At 38.7% G+C, this 21,911-nt stretch overlaps 1 protein-coding gene across 1 annotated transcript in view; it reads left to right on the top strand.

Moving 5' to 3' along the window:
* Positions 1–21,911, top strand: part of LOC100376866 (solute carrier family 2, facilitated glucose transporter member 8-like) — a 55,392-nt gene that overhangs the window by 14,465 nt on the left and 19,016 nt on the right. The window contains exons 3-8 of the mRNA XM_085507914.1: positions 1,559–1,768; positions 8,491–8,590; positions 9,957–10,171; positions 11,006–11,261; positions 13,825–14,084; positions 15,570–15,711. Coding sequence (XP_085364040.1) covers positions 1,559–1,768; positions 8,491–8,590; positions 9,957–10,171; positions 11,006–11,261; positions 13,825–14,084; positions 15,570–15,711 — 1,183 coding nt within the window. The remainder of the gene's footprint in view (positions 1–1,558; positions 1,769–8,490; positions 8,591–9,956; positions 10,172–11,005; positions 11,262–13,824; positions 14,085–15,569; positions 15,712–21,911) is intronic.

Here is a 21,911-nt window from a genome sequence, read left to right as displayed (position 1 = left end):
GAGCAATATGCGACACAATATAATTATGATAGGATGCAGATATGTCATTGGATACAGCAATATGCGACACAATATAATTATGATAGGATGCAGATATGTCATTGGGTAGAGCAATATGTGACACATTGTAATTATGATAGGATGCAGATATGTCATTGGATAGAGTAATATATGACAATATAATTATGATAGGATGCAGATATGTCATTGGATAGAGCAATATGTGATACATTATAATTATGATAGGATGCAGATATGTCATTGGATAGAGCAATATATGACACAATATAATTATGATAGGATGCAGATATGTCATTGGGTAGAGCAATATATGACACATAATTATGATCGGATGCAGATATGTCATTGGATAGAGCAATATATGACACATTATAATTATGATAGGATGCAGATATGTCATTGGATACAGCAATATGCGACACAATATAATTATGATAGGATGCAGATATGTCATTGGGTAGAGCAATATGTGACACATTGTAATTATGATAGGATGCAGATATGTCATTGGGTAGAGCAATATATGACACAATATAATTATGGTAGGATGCAGATATGTCATTGGGTAGAGTAATATGCGACACATTATAATTATGATAGGATGCAGATATGTCATTGGGTAGAGTAATATGCGACACAATATAATTATGATAGGATGCAGATATGTCATTGGGTAGAGTAATATGCGACACATAATTATGATAGGATGCAGATATGTCATTGGATAGAGTAATATATGACACATTATAATTATGATAGGATGCAGATATGTCATTGGATAGAGTAATATATGACAATATAATTATGATAGGATGCAGATATGTCATTGGATAGAGCAATATGTGATACATTGTAATTATGATAGGATGCAGATATGTCATTGGATAGAGTAATATATGACAATATAATTATGATAGGATGCAGATATGTCATTGGATAGAGCAATATATGACACAATATAATTATGGTTGGATGCAGATATGTCATTGGATACAGCAATATGCGACACAATATAATTATGATAGGATGCAGATATGTCATTGGATACAGCAATATGCGACACTATATAATTATGATAGGATGCAGATATGTCATTGGATACAGCAATATGCGACACAATATAATTATGATAGGATGCAGATATGTCATTGGGTAGAGCAATATGTGATACATTATAATTATGATAGGATGCAGATATGTCATTGGATAGAACAATATATGACACAATATAATTATGATAGGATGCAGATATGTCATTGGATAGAGCAATATATGACACATAATTATGATCGGATGCAGATATGTCATTGGATAGAGCAATATATGACACATTATAATTATGATCGGATGCAGATATGTCATTGGATAGAGCAATATATGATACTTTATAATTATGATAGGATACAGATATGTCATTGGATAGAGCAATATATGACACATTATAATTATGATAGGATGCAGATATGTCATTGGATAGAGCAATATACGTTGTGGAGTATTCTTACAATTGTCATTGTTTTCTTATTCATTTGAATAGTCAGTTATAGCCCTGGGAGCCATGATAGGTGGTCCGATAGCTGGATGGCTTATCGACAGAGGTGGTAGAAAACTGACCATTATGACATGCTCTCTTCCATTTGTGCTGGGTTACTTGTGTATCTCGCTGTCACATGGCATATTTCAGTGGTTACTGGTTGGTCGAGTTTTGACAGGCATTGCGTGTGGCATGACATCACTTGTTGTTCCCGTAAGTATATTGACCCGATTATGTTACCATACTTGTCTGATCATAAGCCCCTCTCAGAGTATAGGCCCACCCCTCTGTTTTTAGAAATTTAACAAGTTGAGGACATCCCCAAGTGTAGGCCCAGAGTGTTTTTACGGGGCATAGACGACATTTATTAAAATATGCATGTAAAAAGTGTATTTCAATGCATACAAATTGTGATTGGTACTTCTATAAGAAAACTCTCATTAATTTCAGAGTGCATGGCAGGCAGGCGGAACATGGTTCGCACCATTTCTATTCTGTAAAGACTTAATAGTTTTCTGAGACCGGTGCTGTGAATGAAAGATGTAATTTGGATAATTTTTCATGGGTGGGAAGATGTTTACAATTTTAAACCCCGAAACGGTGGTCCTCGAGTATAAGCCCACCTCCTAATTTTTCCCGATTTTACATGTTCAGGCCCCTGGGCTTATGATCTGAGAAGTACGGTATATCAAAGATTAATTAATAACAGTTTAAATAATACAAGATTTATTAATCTTGTATTTAAAGTTGTGTGAATTACAAAATTTTCACAAGTTGTAATACAAACATTGCAAGTGAGGCTATGTAATGACTCAAATATTTTTTTTTTAATTACTAAATTGTCACTTTTAGAATGAGGCCATGTAGAATTCCAACCTTTCCACCACCAGTCTCCTCTTTTCGTCACAAAGTAGTCCTGTTAATAGTCTGCTCTTTCCTTCAGAAAATTGGGACTAAACTAAAAATTGACTAAAATTTTGCTTCTTGGCTCCAAAATTAGGTTTCATTTCCAGAAATATTGATGATAAATAAAAGGTGCAGACAAATTTGGTAAATTTTCTGTTTTAACTCAAAAAATAATCTGGACTGTTTTGTGTATTTGTGATATAAAAAGCTTAAGGCAGTTTTATTATTGTCCTTGCTTTTTTGCATTTTTGAATACAACGATTATCTCGCTCATTTCTGTTTACAACATCATATCTGTCCAAGTATCCACAGTGTTCTGCAACGCTATTGGTTTGAAACGTTCATTTCTGTTTACAACATCATACCTGTCCAAGTATCCACAGTGTTCTGCAACGCTATTGGTTTGAAACGTTCATTTCTGTTTACAACATCATACCTGTCCAAGTATCCACAGTGTTCTGCAACGCTATTGGTTTGAAACGCTCATTTCTGTTTACAACATCATACCTGTCCAAGTATCCACGGTGTTCTGCCATGCTATTGGTTTGAAACGTTCATTTCTGTTCACAACATCATACCTGCCCAAGTATCCACAGTGTTCTGCAACGCTATTGGTTTGAAACGTTCATTTCTGTTTACAACATCATACCTGTCCAAGTATCCACAGTGTTATGCAACGCTATTGGTTTGAAACGCTCATTTCTGTTTACAACATCATACCTGTCCAAGTATCCACGGTGTTCTGCCATGCTATTGGTTTGAAACGTTCATTTCTGTTCACAACATCATACCTGTCCAAGTATCCACAGTGTTCTGCAACGCTATTGGTTTGAAACGTTCATTTCTGTTTACAACATCATACCTGTCCAAGTATCCACAGTGTTATGCAACGCTATTGGTTTGAAACGCTCATTTCTGTTTACAACATCATACCTGCCCAAGTATCCACGGTGTTCTGCCATGCTATTGGTTTGAAACGTTCATTTCTGTTCACAACATCATACCTGCCCAAGTATCCATGGTGTTCTGCAACGCTATTGGTTTGAAACGTTCATTTCTGTTCACAACATCATACCTGTCCAAGTATCCACAGTGTTCTGCAACGCTATTGGTTAGAAAGGTTCATTTCTGTTTACAACATCATACGTGCCCAAGCATCAATGGTGTTCTGCAACGCTATTGGTTTGAAACGTTCATTTCTGTTCACAACATCATACCTGTCCAAGTATCCACAGTGTTCTGCAACGCTATTGGTTAGAAAGGTTCATTTCTGTTTACAACATCATACCTGCCCAAGCATCAATGGTGTTCTGCAACGCTATTGGTTTGAAACGTTCATTTCTGTTTGCAACATCATACCTGCCCAAGTATCCACGGTGTTCTGCCATGCTATTGGTTAGAAAGGTTCATTTCTGTTCACAACATCATACCTGCCCAAGTATTCATGGTGTTCTGCAACGCTATTGGTTTGAAACGTTCATTTCTGTTTGCAACATCATACGTGCCCAAGCATCTACGGTGTTCTGCAACGCTATTGGTTAGAAACGTTCATTTCTGTTCACAACATCATACCTGCCCAAGTATCCACGGTGTTCTGCCACGCTATTGGTTAGAAACGTTCATTTCTGTTCACAACATCATACCTGCCCAAGCATCCACGGTGTTCTGCAACGCTATTGGTTTGAAACGTTCATTTCTGTTCACAACATCATACCTGCCCAAGTATCCATGGTGTTCTGCAACGCTATTGGTTTGAAACGTTCATTTCTGTTCACAACATCATACCTGTCCAAGTATCCACGGTGTTCTGCAACGCTATTGGTTAGAAACGTTCATTTCTGTTCACAACATCATACCTGCCCAAGTATCCATGGTGTTCTGCAACGCTATTGGTTTGAAACGTTCATTTCTGTTCACAACATCATACCTGCCCAAGTATCCATGGTGTTCTGCAACGCTATTGGTTTGAAACGTTCATTTCTGTTCACAACATCATACCTGCCCAAGTATCCATGGTGTTCTGCAACGCTATTGGTTTGAAACGTTCATTTCTGTTCACAACATCATACCTGCCCAAGTATCCACGGTGTTCTGCCACGCTATTGGTTAGAAACGTTCATTTCTGTTCACAACATCATACCTGCCCAAGCATCCACGGTGTTCTGCAACGCTATTGGTTTGAAACGTTCATTTCTGTTCACAACATCATACCTGCCCAAGTATCCACGGTGTTCTGCAACGCTATTGGTTAGAAACGTTCATTTCTGTTTGCAACATCATACCTGCCCAAGTATCCACGGTGTTCTGCAACGCTATTGGTTAGAAACGTTCATTTCTGTTTGCAACATCATACCTGCCCAAGTATCCACGGTGTTCTGCAACGCTATTGGTTAGAAACGTTCATTTCTGTTTGCAACATCATACCTGCCCAAGTATCCACAGTGTTCTGCAACGCTATTGGTTAGAAACGTTCATTTCTGTTTGCAACATCATACCTGCCCAAGCATCCACGGTGTTCTGCAACGCTATTGGTTTGAAACGTTCATTTCTGTTTGCAACATCATACCTGCCCAAGTATCCACGGTGTTCTGCAACGCTATTGGTTAGAAACGTTCATTTCTGTTTGCAACATCATACCTGCCCAAGTATCCACGGTGTTCTGCAACGCTATTGGTTAGAAACGTTCATTTCTGTTTGCAACATCATACCTGCCCAAGCATCTACGGTGTTCTGCCACGCTATTGGTTAGAAACGTTCATTTCTGTTCACAACATCATACCTGTCCAAGTATCCACGGTGTTCTGCCATGCTATTGGTTTGAAACGTTCATTTCTGTTCACAACATCATACCTGCCCAAGTATCCACAGTGTTCTGCAACGCTATTGGTTTGAAACGTTCATTTCTGTTTACAACATCATACCTGTCCAAGTATCCACAGTGTTATGCAACGCTATTGGTTTGAAACGCTCATTTCTGTTTACAACATCATACCTGTCCAAGTATCCACGGTGTTCTGCCATGCTATTGGTTTGAAACGTTCATTTCTGTTCACAACATCATACCTGTCCAAGTATCCACAGTGTTCTGCAACGCTATTGGTTTGAAACGTTCATTTCTGTTTACAACATCATACCTGTCCAAGTATCCACAGTGTTATGCAACGCTATTGGTTTGAAACGCTCATTTCTGTTTACAACATCATACCTGCCCAAGTATCCACGGTGTTCTGCCATGCTATTGGTTTGAAACGTTCATTTCTGTTCACAACATCATACCTGCCCAAGTATCCATGGTGTTCTGCAACGCTATTGGTTTGAAACGTTCATTTCTGTTCACAACATCATACCTGTCCAAGTATCCACAGTGTTCTGCAACGCTATTGGTTAGAAAGGTTCATTTCTGTTTACAACATCATACGTGCCCAAGCATCAATGGTGTTCTGCAACGCTATTGGTTTGAAACGTTCATTTCTGTTCACAACATCATACCTGTCCAAGTATCCACAGTGTTCTGCAACGCTATTGGTTAGAAAGGTTCATTTCTGTTTACAACATCATACCTGCCCAAGCATCAATGGTGTTCTGCAACGCTATTGGTTAGAAACGTTCATTTCTGTTTACAACATCATACCTGCCCAAGCATCAATGGTGTTCTGCAACGCTATTGGTTAGAAACGTTCATTTCTGTTTACAACATCATACCTGCCCAAGCATCAATGGTGTTCTGCAACGCTATTGGTTTGAAACGTTCATTTCTGTTTACAACATCATACCTGCCCAAGCATCAATGGTGTTATGCAACGCTATTGGTTAGAAAGGTTCATTTCTGTTTACAACATCATACCTGCCCAAGCATCAATGGTGTTCTGCAACGCTATTGGTTTGAAACGTTCATTTCTGTTTGCAACATCATACCTGCCCAAGTATCCACGGTGTTCTGCCATGCTATTGGTTAGAAAGGTTCATTTCTGTTCACAACATCATACCTGCCCAAGTATTCATGGTGTTCTGCAACGCTATTGGTTTGAAACGTTCATTTCTGTTTGCAACATCATACGTGCCCAAGCATCTACGGTGTTCTGCAACGCTATTGGTTAGAAACGTTCATTTCTGTTCACAACATCATACCTGCCCAAGTATCCACGGTGTTCTGCCACGCTATTGGTTAGAAACGTTCATTTCTGTTCACAACATCATACCTGCCCAAGTATCCACGGTGTTCTGCAACGCTATTGGTTAGAAACGTTCATTTCTGTTTGCAACATCATACCTGCCCAAGTATCCACGGTGTTCTGCAACGCTATTGGTTAGAAACGTTCATTTCTGTTTGCAACATCATACCTGCCCAAGTATCCACGGTGTTCTGCAACGCTATTGGTTAGAAACGTTCATTTCTGTTTGCAACATCATACCTGCCCAAGTATCCACGGTGTTCTGCAACGCTATTGGTTAGAAACGTTCATTTCTGTTCACAACATCATACCTGCCCAAGCATCTACGGTGTTCTGCAACGCTATTGGTTAGAAAGGTTCATTTCTGTTTGCAACATCATACCTGCCCAAGTATCCACGGTGTTCTGCAACGCTATTGGTTAGAAACGTTCATTTCTGTTTGCAACATCATACCTGCCCAAGTATCCACGGTGTTCTGCAACGCTATTGGTTAGAAATGTTCATTTCTGTTCACAACATCATACCTGCCCAAGTATCCACGGTGTTCTGCAACGCTATTGGTTAGAAAGGTTCATTTCTGTTTGCAACATCATACCTGCCCAAGCATCTACGGTGTTCTGCAACGCTATTGGTTAGAAACGTTCATTTCTGTTCACAACATCATACCTGCCCAAGCATCTACGGTGTTCTGCAACGCTATTGGTTTGAAACGTTCATTTCTGTTCACAACATCATACCTGCCCAAGTATCCACGGTGTTCTGCAACGCTATTGGTTAGAAACGTTCATTTCTGTTTGCAACATCATACCTGCCCAAGCATCTACGGTGTTCTGCAACGCTATTGGTTAGAAACGTTCATTTCTATTTACAACATCATACCTGCCCAAGTATCCACGGTGTTCTGCAACGCTATTGGTTAGAAACGTTCATTTCTGTTTGCAACATCATACCTGCCCAAGCATCCACGGTGTTCTGCAACGCTATTGGTTAGAAACGTTCATTTCTGTTTGCAACATCATACCTGCCCAAGTATCCACGGTGTTCTGCAACGCTATTGGTTAGAAACGTTCATTTCTGTTCACAACATCATACCTGTCCAAGTATCCACGGTGTTCTGCAACGCTATTGGTTAGAAACGTTCATTTCTGTTTGCAACATCATACCTGCCCAAGCATCCACGGTGTTCTGCAACGCTATTGGTTTGAAACGTTCATTTCTGTTCACAACATCATACCTGTCCAAGTATCCACGGTGTTCTGCAACGCTATTGGTTTGAAACGTTCATTTCTGTTTACAACATCATACCTGTCCAAGTATCCACGGTGTTCTGCAACGCTATTGGTTTGAAACGTTCATTTCTGTTCACAACATCATACCTGCCCAAGTATCCATGGTGTTCTGCAACGCTATTGGTTTGAAACGTTCATTTCTGTTCACAACATCATACCTGTCCAAGTATCCACAGTGTTCTGCAACGCTATTGGTTTGAAACGTTCATTTCTGTTTGCAACATCATACCTGCCCAAGCATCTACGGTGTTCTGCCACGCTATTGGTTAGAAACGTTCATTTCTGTTCACAACATCATACCTGCCCAAGTATCCACGGTGTTCTGCCACGCTATTGGTTAGAAACGTTCATTTCTGTTCACAACATCATACCTGCCCAAGTATCCACGGTGTTCTGCAACGCTATTGGTTAGAAATGCGCATATCACCATTGGCATACATGGATACCAAAGTTAAAAACCAGTTTAATGATGTAATCACATTTTAAACTGGAATTATACACCAAATGGGGGACCACATCTCATGCAAATGTGAGAAGTAAAAATGTATCGATACACTATATTTTTTAGGTTTACATTGCTGAGGTATCAACTGCATCATTACGAGGTTTTTTGGGAGCTGGTTTTCAAGTAGCTGTCACGGTTGGAATTCTCTTTGCATATGTCATGGGTAAGATAAGATCTGCAGTAATGTCATTGTATGAAACATTTAAAACACTGACTTTCATCACATTTCATAAAGTAAATTTGCCAAACTTTTTTTCCCATATACTTTCAACAATTTTGATCACTATATGTACTGGTATTTATTTGGTTTAAAACTAATAAAAAAAAAGGATGGAAAAAATACATAAAAATGTGTAAAAAGTTGCCATTTAAAAAGTCATATTGTATAAAACACTTCAATTTGACAGTAAATATATTTTCGAGTCAAGAAATCACAACATTTTGAAGATGTGAATATTTATTTGGGATCGTAGATCTGGAGAGTAGATTTCCAATCAAAGATTTGAATTCATGCATTAAGTCACTCATGACGTCTATCAATATATGGTAGTGATGAATTTCCAACAACATGGAACCAAAAGCATTCATGCTGAAAGCAATGCTTTTATATTCTATCCCCCGGTGCATGAGGAAATGTTATGATTTACCTACATTGTTTTAAAGCACTTTTTTGTCACAGAACGTAGTTATACTGTAGTTACAGTGAGTAAAATAATTTCTTGTTTTGTTGAAATCGTTGATGGTACAATGTGTTTTGATATCCAGTCGAGATCATTGGAGATACAGCATGACATGTATATCAAAGGATGTCAAGCGATGCATAACTATTATTTGCTTGATAATAATAATAATAGTTTCCTTAGGCCAGACTTTTATTATCCCTTGTTTCGCGAACCCGCCGAATGAACTAGAGCCGAAAATGAAATAAAAATAAAATTTTATTTCAGTGTAATTTCTTGCGTCTGCCGACATGTAAGTGCAAACAATTGCTAAAAAAAACAATTGCTAAAAAAAACTTATTTTTCTCTTCATTTTCTTTTTTCACCCGCCGCATAACAAACCCAAGTTGCATTTTCGTGGGAGTATTATGATCAAAGTACCGAAGTCTCGCGCAGATGAGAAACAAGGTTATACATGGAATAAAATTTTATTTCATTTCTTCTCTTTGATCAATGATCTCACTTACAATTCTTTGAGAATCACACAAATCTAATGGAAAAAAAGAATTAATTTTATTTTATTTTCGCCCTCCTCAAAAAAATTTTCTTATAAAAACTTGAGAAACAAGGAATAAAAAAAGTCTGGCCTTACTATGTTTAGCATAAAAGGGTAATAGATTTAAAGTATGCAAATTTAAATCTTTTTTTGAACATTGCAAAATAACAGGGTACATTTATTAATTAGAAGTCTATCTTGCTTGAATAGACAGATGTACTGTGTGTTGGAAGTACAGTATATAGGCCAGAAACTGGTTGTTTTGTTGGGATTTTAAGTGTGTCAAACTCTAATACTCTTTCTTCTCTATTCAGGATTAGGCCATTTAAGCTATGTTTGGTTAGCTTTGATTGGTGCTATGTTTCCAACGTTGATGATTGTCTTGGTAGTCATGATGCCAGAGACACCCCGGTACTTATTGAGTGTGAATAGACGAAATGATGCCATAAGAACGGTGGCATGGTTACGAGGACCGCATATAGATCCTGATGATGAGTGTTGTAATATAGAATCAAATTTAGATCAACAAGTAAGATTCACTAAATCAATTCATAGGGTACCATAGAATATGCTTTGCCTCACTTTACAAGCTCCATAGAATAAAATAGGCTTTCCGATGATGAGTGTTGTAATATTGAATCAAATTTAGATCAACAAGTAAGATTCACTAAATCAATTCATAGGGTACCATAGAATATGCTTTGCCTCACTTTACAAGCTCCATAGAATAAAATAGGCTTTCGCTTACTTTAGAATCTCAATAGGATAATATGGAATATTCTTCAACTTACTTTAGAATCCCCATAGGCTAATATGGAATATGCTTCAACTTGTTTTAGAATCTCCATAGGATACTATGGAATGTGTTTTGACATACATACTTAAGAATCCCCATAGAATAAAATTGAATAGGCTTTCACTTACTTTAGAATCTCCATAGGATACTATGGAATGTGTTTTGACATACTTAAGAATCCCCATAGAATAAAATTGAATAGGCTTTCACTTACTTTAGAATCTCCATAGGATACTATGGAATGTGTTTTGACATACTTAAGAATCCCCATAGAATAAAATTGAATAGGCTTTCACTTACTTTAGAATCTCCATAGGATACTATGGAATATGTTTTGACATACTTTAGAATCTCTTTGGAATAACATTTATTATGCTTCAACTTACTTTAGAATCTCCATAGGATAACATAGAATACACTTTGCCTCACTTAAGAATCCCCATCGGATAATATGGAATGTGTGTTGGCATACTATAGAATCCCCATAGATTATGCTTTGACATACTTTAAAATCTTGTAGGATAATTGGGAATGTGTTTTGATGTATATTTTATTGTTCTATTTCAGGAGACTATGGCATGGTCAGAGTTTTTGAAGCCTAGTATTTACAGACCACTTGTCATAAGTCTATTGCTGATGGTTTTCCAACAATTCAGTGGGATCAACGCTGTAATGTTCTACACACAGAGTATTTTTGAGGGTGCCGGTTTCAGAAATGGTGCATATGCAGCTGTTATTGTCGGAGCAGTTCAGGTTGTCTTTACATGTGTTTGTGCGATATTAATGGACAAGGCTGGAAGAAAAATGCTGCTCATTCTGGCAGGTAATCACAATTATGTATTGCTATGTGTACACTACAGTTAAAGGGCAGTAGTCGTTGCGCCGCGTCCTGTTCGATATGGGACTCATAGCGACGTATACAACACGTGTAAAATACATTGTTTATTTACATGAAATTCCAACACGCGCTGCGCGACGACCACCGCGCTTTAATATTGATATAAAAATGTGTTTAAAGTAGTTAGTTTGCTGCCATTAAAATAAATGATTAGATTTTCTTCGAAATATGGTTTTATATCATGTTTTTCACAAAACCAAGATAAAAAAATACATGTTCACCTAACTACTTTTCGTGCAAGATACAAGTCTAATCTTCATGAAAATGGTGATTTTTGAGTTATTTACCCTTGGATTATATATAGCAACAAAGTCTTATCACCGCTGCAAATTGCATTTGAACACCAATATAGTGTGTAAATTTACTAGTCAGGTAGCAACATTGTATTTAGACAAGTATTCAGTACTGTGAGACGAACAATATTGTTTACAAAAATGATAAACCAGTGTGTCAGTAATGTACAATTATATAACTGATGATCTCTTTTTCATAAAAGCTCCCGAGACAGGTTAAAAACAGTTAAATTAGTGTCTGTGTCTTCTTGAGAGGTGTTAACCCTGGTGTCACCAATCTTGGCGATAAAACTTTGCACTTAAATGTGTTTAGAATATTCCATTGCACTTGTGTTGCAATGTATGTATGGAATGGTGGGCGGGGGGGTAATTTTTAGAAATATCGGAATAAAATTATACACTGTATGTACATTATATACCGGGTAAACGCTTTAGGGAGACAATTAGTTTGTTATAGTGAAGTGTTCACTATAATGAAGCACATAATACATTAGGTTTGTTATAGTGAAGTGTTCACTATAATGAAGCACTTAATACTTTGGTTTTGTTATAGTGAAGTGTTCACTATAATGAAGCACATAATACATTGGGTTTGTTATAATGAAGTGTTCACTTATAATGAAGCACATAATACATTAGGTTTGTTATAGTGAAGTGTTCACTATAATGAAGCACTTAATACTTTGGTTTTGTTATAGTGAAGTGTTCACTATAATGAAGCACATAATACATTGGGTTTGTTATAATGAAGTGTTCACTTATAATGAAGCACATAATACTTTGGTTTTGTTATAGTGAAGTGTTCACTATAATGAAGCACATAATACATTGGGTTTGTTATAGTGAAGTGTTCACTATAATGAAGCACTTAATGCTTTGGTTTTGTTATAGTGAAGTGTTCACTATAATGAAGCACATAATACATTGGGTTTGTTATAGTGAAGTGTTCACTATAATGAAGCACATAATACATTGGGTTTGTTATAGTGAAGTGTTCACTATAATGAAGCACATAATACATTGGGTTTGTTATAGTGAAGTGTTCACTATAATGAAGCACTGGGACACGTGTTCATTATATAAAAAAATTCATTGTAAAGGTGTTCACTATAGGAAGGTTACAGTGTAACAACAAACATAGAAATATGTTTCATATGTGTGGAACAGCTGTTTCTTTTTTAATTGCATAACAAACAATCATATTTTTTAGATGCTGTCCACGCAGTTTTTCTTTCTTTTCTTTTTCAGAAATGTTGTACTTGGGGGGGGGCATCAAAACCTGATGACTTTTGTACAAATCAATATTTATTTAACAATTTTGAAACAAAAAAAATTGTCATCCTGATTTATTGAAACTTATGTTTTTTGGGGAGTTTAAAAATGATACATAACTGCCATTTTCATGGGTGTTTGATTAATTTTTTGGTATAGAAAGTAGTTTGGTGACAGCATAGAATTGTGTAAATTATATAACCATATTGTAAAAGACAAAGAAATTAACCAGGTTAATTCACAGTTATATATCCATATATGGTCAGTGACCTCTCATGCTGCTCGGTGTCAATCACATTCTATTAGTATCAAAATCAAATGTTTAATCAATCTACTGGTTGTTCCACATATATGACTGTTTTCAATTTAGATCAGTAAACCATTCCTGCAGTACTGGTAGATTTACATCGCTTCAAACTAAATCTGATCATCAGCGACGAATCAGAACTTACGTTACATGCCACTTTTTCGTAAGGCACACTCTAATTGGTTGACGAATCCTGTTGAGGAGGTGGCTGAATGTAATTTGGATAGTCATTTGGTCAGATTATATTACAGGTGTTGTACATCGGTGGAATAAAAAGGTACCTGCATCAGATTTGAATGCCAAAATGCTTGTCATATTCCATCATTAGAGTGAACCAATCAGAGCATGGGCCTCGTCTGGTGGTGCGAATCACTACCAGTCTGCACATGTGGCAATCGCATGATTTTGCCCTGATTACGACAGTCGTGTTTTGTTGTAGAGGGTGGTGTGCGACAGGGGTAACAGCATGCAGGTTGTCTTTTTAAAACAACGTGTGTATGTGTTAATATATTACGTGTCGATGATACAAAGATTCCTGGTAGAACAAAATCTTATCATTCTGATTGGCAACAGTAGTTTTCGGTAGACTGAAATTAATTTTGCTTTCATTTTTTAGGTATTGGTATGACAGTAAGCGCAGGAACATTTGGATTGTATTACCAGTTAAAAACACCTTCCGGTAACGATCTGAGCGGTTTATCTCTCTCAAGTATGATTGTATACATCATATCATTTTCGCTAGGCTGGGGAGCTATTCCCTGGCTTATCATGTCCGAAATATTTCCGTCCAGAGCACGTGGTGCAGCCAGCGGTATCGCAACGTTAGTCAACTGGACATGTGCGTTTATTGTAACGTTGACGTTTTCAGATATGATGGTAAGTTTAAATGAAACCAAAAATATGGATACATGTTTTTGAAAAATATTATTTTTGGCAATTTACAGATTTAAATTAAATTCTACTGTCTATCATAATGTCATTACGACAATCTAATGCGCTATCCTGACTTCAACGAGTCTTTCTTAAATAGAAGCATCTGCAGATCTTCACCACTGGCTTCAGTCGCCTGCCGATTGAGACTGTTGTCTATCTCGGTGTACGGCAGATAAAAAGTAGATATACTGTCACCGCGATATTGTTTCGATCAACAAAACCGCAACATTGTCAGCTAAGTTGCTGATTGGTTTGCTATGCGTGTTTAAAGGTTCCCTTTCAATTTATTTCATAAATTTATGTAAATGGCCGCTTGACAAATGTCATACTAAATATACACGGTCCCACAGGTGTGTGTCTAGTATGTGGCATAACATTATTAATACATGTACTTGTATAGTACAGACATTTAGCCGAGCAGCATACTCATGAAAAATGTTTTGATATAACCAGTTCTAATCACATCACATACATAGAAAATCAGTCAGCAACTCACCTGGTAATGTCCGGAGTCAGTCATATTACTGGTAGCTGAATTTACCCTGTTGGCCGTGATTGACATGAGATTGTCTTGTTCATAAACCAATCAATTTGTCATGCACAGAGTAAAACTTTAATTGCATGTCAGATCTTGATCGCCCAACATTACGCAATAATGTACGTCCACGAACCATGCATTTTTGCCACAAATTAAAAACTGGAGGATTTAAAACTTATCATTACCATGTTGCGAACATTTTAAAAATACAATTGGCGAGAGACAATCATCAGATAAGTTGCACATTGTGAAAAAAACCTACTAAGAACATGGAGCATGAAGTTGACCCTGCTTTCAGGTGAATAGTTCCACTATATGCTGGGTTTTAATTTCGATGATGGTAAATGCGGTAAATAAAAACACTGGTGAATATGGAAAGTTTTTTTTTTTTTTTTTTAAATAGTGTTTTTTGTGCCAGACAACAATCTCGGACATTGTTGTTTCTTCTGTCTTTTTTATGGGCAAATTGCAAGTGTGAGAGCTGACATTTTGTTCATTTTTGCCACAGAAGCTATATTCATGTTTAGGACTTCATGACAGGACTGCAGCCATCTCTCTATCAATTGGCAATTTAATGCACTATTCTGGTGTCAATCAGGTCAGGTCAACACAAACACAAGCACCTGCAGACCTTAACCAAGGTACCCTCAAAGCTGCATTCACTGATGAATATGCAAAGTTAACAATAGAGTGGATGTTTTCTTCCACAAACAATTTAACACATTGCCCATTGAGATGAATAGGAAAAAATGGCATAAGCAGGCCTTGCATAAAAACTTAGTGTATATCCCAACAACATCAAATGCTCTAAATTTAAATGCAGTACAATATTTCTTCTTTAGAACACTATTTTGTAAATTATCACTGAATTATTTTGTTTTTGTCTTCAGGATTCTTTGACGGAGCAGGGGACATTCTGGTTCTTTGGTGGTGTGTGTTTTGTAGCAACACTGTTTGTTGTAATATTTGTACCTGAAACCAAAGGCCGCACACTGGAAGAAATAGAAGCCCGCTTTGGATCAAGGAGTCCAAGTACTGATTTTTAAAAAAATTCAGTTTTGCTTGTATCATCACTGTGCAATATATCTATATGTGCAATATATATATATATATATACACATTTATATTTTTGGATGTCATGATCATATTGCCCCACAAAGTAGAAGAGCATCTTTAATATAAACATTTTTGAAATCAAAAATAGTATCATCATTGTTAAACATGTGCTATCAAAATCATATTTTAGCTGTTTTGGTTAGTTTCCATGGATGCATGGAAGACTTGTTCAACTTAGGGACAAAGTTCGTAATCAGAAACATACAAGAAATTTGAACTATTAGTCTTCTTAAAGCATCACTGTCATCAGAACTGAACCTGTGTTTCGGGAAGACTCACACGCCAAGAAATGTTCACAACTTGATGGCATTTACAGTCAAGCGAGAAATTCAAACAATTATCAAAATTACCGGGTATATGTCATGCTTGGTCATAGTTAATGGATTTTTGTGACGATAAAATATTATAGTTATTAGCGGTGTTTAAAACTGCATACAGCAGGTAGTGTACACTGTGTAGGTAAAGACCAACCAGAGTTGAGAAAAACATTTTGCAATAACAAAACAGCAAAAAATTTTAACAACATTGTCGCTTTACAACATGCACACTTCTGATGACAAAGCCACATGACATGCATAATTTTGACAGTGTCACTTCAGACAATGCGCATTTCTGGTGACCATGCCCCTTAATGACATGTGCATTTCTGATGACCATGCCCCTTATTGACATGCGCATTTCTGATGACCATACCCCTTAATGACATGCACATTTCTGGTGACCATACCCCTTAATGACAATGCACATTTCTGATGATAATGCCCCTTAATGACATGTGCATTTCTGATGACCATGCCCCTTATTGACATGTGCATTTCTGATGACCATGCCCCTTATTGACATGTGCATTTCTGATGACCATGCCCCTTAATGACATGTGCATTTCTGATGACCATACCCCTTAATGACATGCACATTTCTGATGGCCATGCCTCTTAATGACATGTGCATTTCTGATGACCATGCCCCTTATTGACAATGCACATTTCTGATGATAATGCCCCTTAATGACATGTGCATTTCTGATGACCATACCCCTTAATGACATGTGCATTTCTGATGACCATACCCCTTAATGACATGCACATTTCTGATGGCCATGCCTCTTAATGACATGTGCATTTCTGATGACCATGCCCCTTATTGACAATGCACATTTCTGATGATAATGCCCCTTAATGACATGCGCATTTCTGATGACCATGCCCCTTATTGACATGTGCATTTCTGATGACCATGCCCCTTAATGGCATGCATATTTCTGATGACCATGCCCCTTATTGACATGCACATTTCTGGTGACCATGCCCCTTAATGATATGCACATTTCTGATGACCATGCCCCTTAATGACATGTGTATTTCTGATGACCATGCCCCTTAATGACATGCACATTTCTGATGACCATGCCCCTTAATGACATGTGCATTTCTGATGACCATGCCCCTTATTGACATTCGTATTTCTGGTGACCATGGCCCTTAATGACATGTGCATTTCTGATGACCATACCCCTTATTGACATGCGCATTTGTGATGACCATGCCCCTTAATGACATGCACATTACTGGTGACCATGCCCCTTAATGATATGCACATTTCTGATGACCATGCCCCTTAATGACATGTGTATTTCTGATGACCATGCCCCTTAATGACATGCACATTTCTGATGACCATGCCCCTTAATGACATGTGCATTTCTGATGACCATGCCCCTTATTGACATGCATATTTCTGGTGACCATGGCCCTTAATGACATGTGCATTTCTGATGACCATGCCCCTTATTGACATGCGTATTTCTGGTGACCATGACCCTTAATGACATGTGCATTTCTGATGACCATACCCCTTATTGACATGCGCATTTCTGATGACCATGCCCCTTAATGACATGCATATTTCTGATGACCATGCCCCTTAATGACATGTGCATTTCTGGTGACCATGCCCCTTATTGACATGCGCATTTCTGGTGACCATGCCCCTTATTGACATGTGCATTTCTGGTGACCATGCCCCTCAATGACATGCGCATTTCTGGTGACCATGCCCCTTATTGACATGTGCATTTCTGATGACCATGCCCCTTAATGACATGTGCATTTCTGATGACCATGCCCCTTATTGACATGCGTATTTCTGGTGACCATGGCCCTTAATGACATGTGCATTTCTGATGACCATGCCCCTTATTGACATGTGCATTTCTGATGACCATACCCCTTAATGACATGTGCATTTCTGATGACCATACCCCTTAATGACATTCACATTTCTGATGGCCATGCCTCTTAATGACATGTGCATTTCTGATGACCATGCCCCTTATTGACAATGTACATTTCTGATGATAATGCCCCTTAATGACATGCGCATTTCTGATGACCATGCCCCTTATTGACATGTGCATTTCTGATGACCATGCCCCTTATTGACATGTGCATTTCTGATGACCATGCCCCTTAATGACATGCGTATTTCTGATGACCGTGCCCCTTAATGACATGCACATTTCTGATGACCATGCCCCTTAATGACATGTGCATTTCTGATGACCATACCCCTTATTGACATGCGCATTTCTGGTGACCATGCCCCTTAATGACATGTGCATTTCTGATGACCATGCCCCTTATTGACATGTGCATTTCTGATGACCATACCCCTTAATGACATGTGCATTTCTGATGACCATACCCCTTAATGACATGCACATTTCTGATGGCCATGCCTCTTAATGACATGTGCATTTCTGATGACCATGCCCCTTCTTGACAATGCACATTTCTGATGATAATGCCCCTTAATGACATGCGCATTTCTGATGACCATGCCCCTTATTGACATGTGCATTTCTGATTACCATGCCCCTTATTGACATGTGCATTTCTGATGACCATGCCCCTTAATGACATGCACATTTCTGATGACCATGCCCCTTAATGACATGTGCATTTCTGATGACCATGCCCCTTATTGACATGCGTATTTCTGGTGACCATGACCCTTAATGACATGCGTATTTCTGATGACCATGCCCCTTAATGACATGCACATTTCTGATGACCATGCCCCTTAATGACATGCGTATTTCGGATGACCATGCCCCTTAATGACATGCACATTTCTGATGACCATGCCGCTTAATGACATGTGTATTTCTGATGACCATGCCCCTTAATGACATGTGCATTTCTGATGACCATGCCCCTTAATGACATGCGTATTTCTGATGACCATGCCCCTTAATGACATGCGTATTTCTGGTGACCATGGCCCTTAATGACATGTGCATTTCTGATGACCATGCCCCTTATTGACATGTGCATTTCTGATGACCATACCCCTTAATGACATGTGCATTTCTGATGACCATACCCCTTAATGACATGTGCATTTCTGGTGACCATGCCCCTTAATGACATGTGCATTTCTGATGACCATACCCCTTAATGACATGCGCATTTCTGGTGACCATGCCCCTTAATGACATGCATATTTCTGATGACCATGCCCCTTAATGACATGCATATTTCTGATGACCATACCCCTTAATGACATGTGCATTTCTGATGACCATGCCCCTTAATGACATGTGCATTTCTGATGACCATGCCCCTTATTGACATGTACATTTCTGATGACCATACCCCTTAATGACATGTGCATTTCTGATGACCACACCCCTTAATGACATGCACATTTCTGTTGGCCATGTCTCTTAATGACATGTGCATTTCTGATGACCATGCCCCTTATTGACATGCGCATTTCTGATGACCATGCCCCTTATTGACATGTGCATTTCTGATGACCATGCCCCTTATTGACATGTGCATTTCTGATGACCATGCCCCTTATTGACATGTGCATTTCTGATGACCATGCCCTTTATTGACATGTGCATTTCTGATGACCATGCCCCTTAATGACATGCACATTTCTGATGATAATGCCCCTTAATGACATGCGCATTTCTGATGACCATGCCCCTTATTGACATGTGCATTTCTGATGACCATGCCCCTTATTGACATGTGCATTTCTGATGACCATGCCCCTTAATGACATGCACATTTCTGATGACCATGCCCCTTAATGACATGTGCATTTCTGATGACCATGCCCCTTATTGACATGCGTATTTCTGGTGACCATGGCCCTTAATGACATGCGTATTTCTGATGACCATGCCCCTTAATGACATGCACATTTCTGATGACCATGCCCCTTAATGACATGTGCATTTCTGATGACCATGCCCCTTATTGACATGTGCATTTCTGATGACCATGCCCCTTATTGACATGTGCATTTCTGATGACCATACCCCTTAATGACATGTGCATTTCTGATGACCATGCCCCTTAATGACATGCGTATTTCTGATGACCATGCCCCTTAATGACATGTGCATTTCTGATGACCATGCCCCTTATTGACATGCGTGTTTCTGGTGACCATGGCCCTTAATGACATGTGCATTTCTGATGACCATGCCCCTTATTGACATGTGCATTTCTGATGACCATACCCCTTAATGACATGTGCATTTCTGATGACCATACCCCTTAATGACATGTGCATTTCTGATGGCCATGCCCCTTAATGACATGCACATTTCTGGTGACCATGCCCCTTAATGACATGTGCATTTCTGATGACCATACCCCTTAATGACATGCGCATTTCTGGTGACCATGCCCCTTAATGACATGCACATTTCTGATGACCATGCCCCTTAATGACATGTGCATTTTTGATGACCATGCCCCTTATTGACATGCGTATTTCTGGTGACCATGGCCCTTAATGACATGCGTATTTCTGATGACCATGCCCCTTAATGACATGCACATTTCTGATGACCATGCCCCTTAATGACATGTGCATTTCTGATGACCATGCCCCTTATTGACATGTGCATTTCTGATGACCATACCCCTTAATGACATGTGCATTTCTGATGACCATGCCCCTTAATGACATGCGTATTTCTGATGACCATGCCCCTTAATGACATGTGCATTTCTGATGACCATGCCCCTTATTGACATGCGTATTTCTGGTGACCATGGCCCTTAATGACGTGCATTTCTGATGACCATCCCCCTTATTGACATGTGCATTTCTGATGACCATACCCCTTAATGACATGTGCATTTCTGATGACCATACCCCTTAATGACGTGCATTTCTGATGACCATGCCCCTTAATGACATGCACATTTCTGGTGACCATGCCCCTTAATGACATGTGCATTTCTGATGACCATACCCCTTAATGACATGCGCATTTCTGGTGACCATGCCCCTTAATGACATGCATATTTCTGATGACCATGGCCCTTAATGACATGTGCATTTCTGATGACCATACCCCTTAATGACATGTGCATTTCTGATGACCATGCCCCTCAATGACATGCGTATTTCTGGTGACCATGGCCCTTAATGACATGTGCATTTCTGATGACCATACCCCTTAATGACATGTGCATTTCTGATGACCATGGCCCTTAATGACATGCACATTTCTGGTGACCATGCCCCTTAATGATATGCACATTTCTGGTGACCATACCCCTTAATGACATGTGCATTTCTGGTGACCATGCCCCTTAATGACATGCACATTTCTGATGACCATGCCCCTTAATGACATGTGCATTTTTGATGACCATGCCCCTTATTGACATGCGTATTTCTGGTGACCATGGCCCTTAATGACATGCGTATTTCTGATGACCATGCCCCTTAATGACATGCACATTTCTGATGACCATGCCCCTTAATGACATGTGCATTTCTGATGACCATGCCCCTTATTGACATGTGCATTTCTGATGACCATACCCCTTAATGACATGTGCATTTCTGATGACCATGCCCCTTAATGACATGCGTATTTCTGATGACCATGCCCCTTAATGACATGTGCATTTCTGATGACCATGCCCTTTATTGACATGCGTATTTCTGGTGACCATGGCCCTTAATGACATGTGCATTTCTGATGACCATCCCCCTTATTGACATGTGCATTTCTGATGACCATACCCCTTAATGACATGTGCATTTCTGATGACCATGCCCCTCAATGACATGCG

The sequence above is a fragment of the Saccoglossus kowalevskii genome, chromosome 14 (assembly GCF_978046115.1).
Source record: "Saccoglossus kowalevskii chromosome 14, keSacKowa6.1, whole genome shotgun sequence".
Taxonomy (NCBI): Eukaryota; Metazoa; Hemichordata; class Enteropneusta; family Harrimaniidae; genus Saccoglossus; species Saccoglossus kowalevskii.
This window is presented reverse-complemented; position numbering and strand designations above follow the sequence as displayed.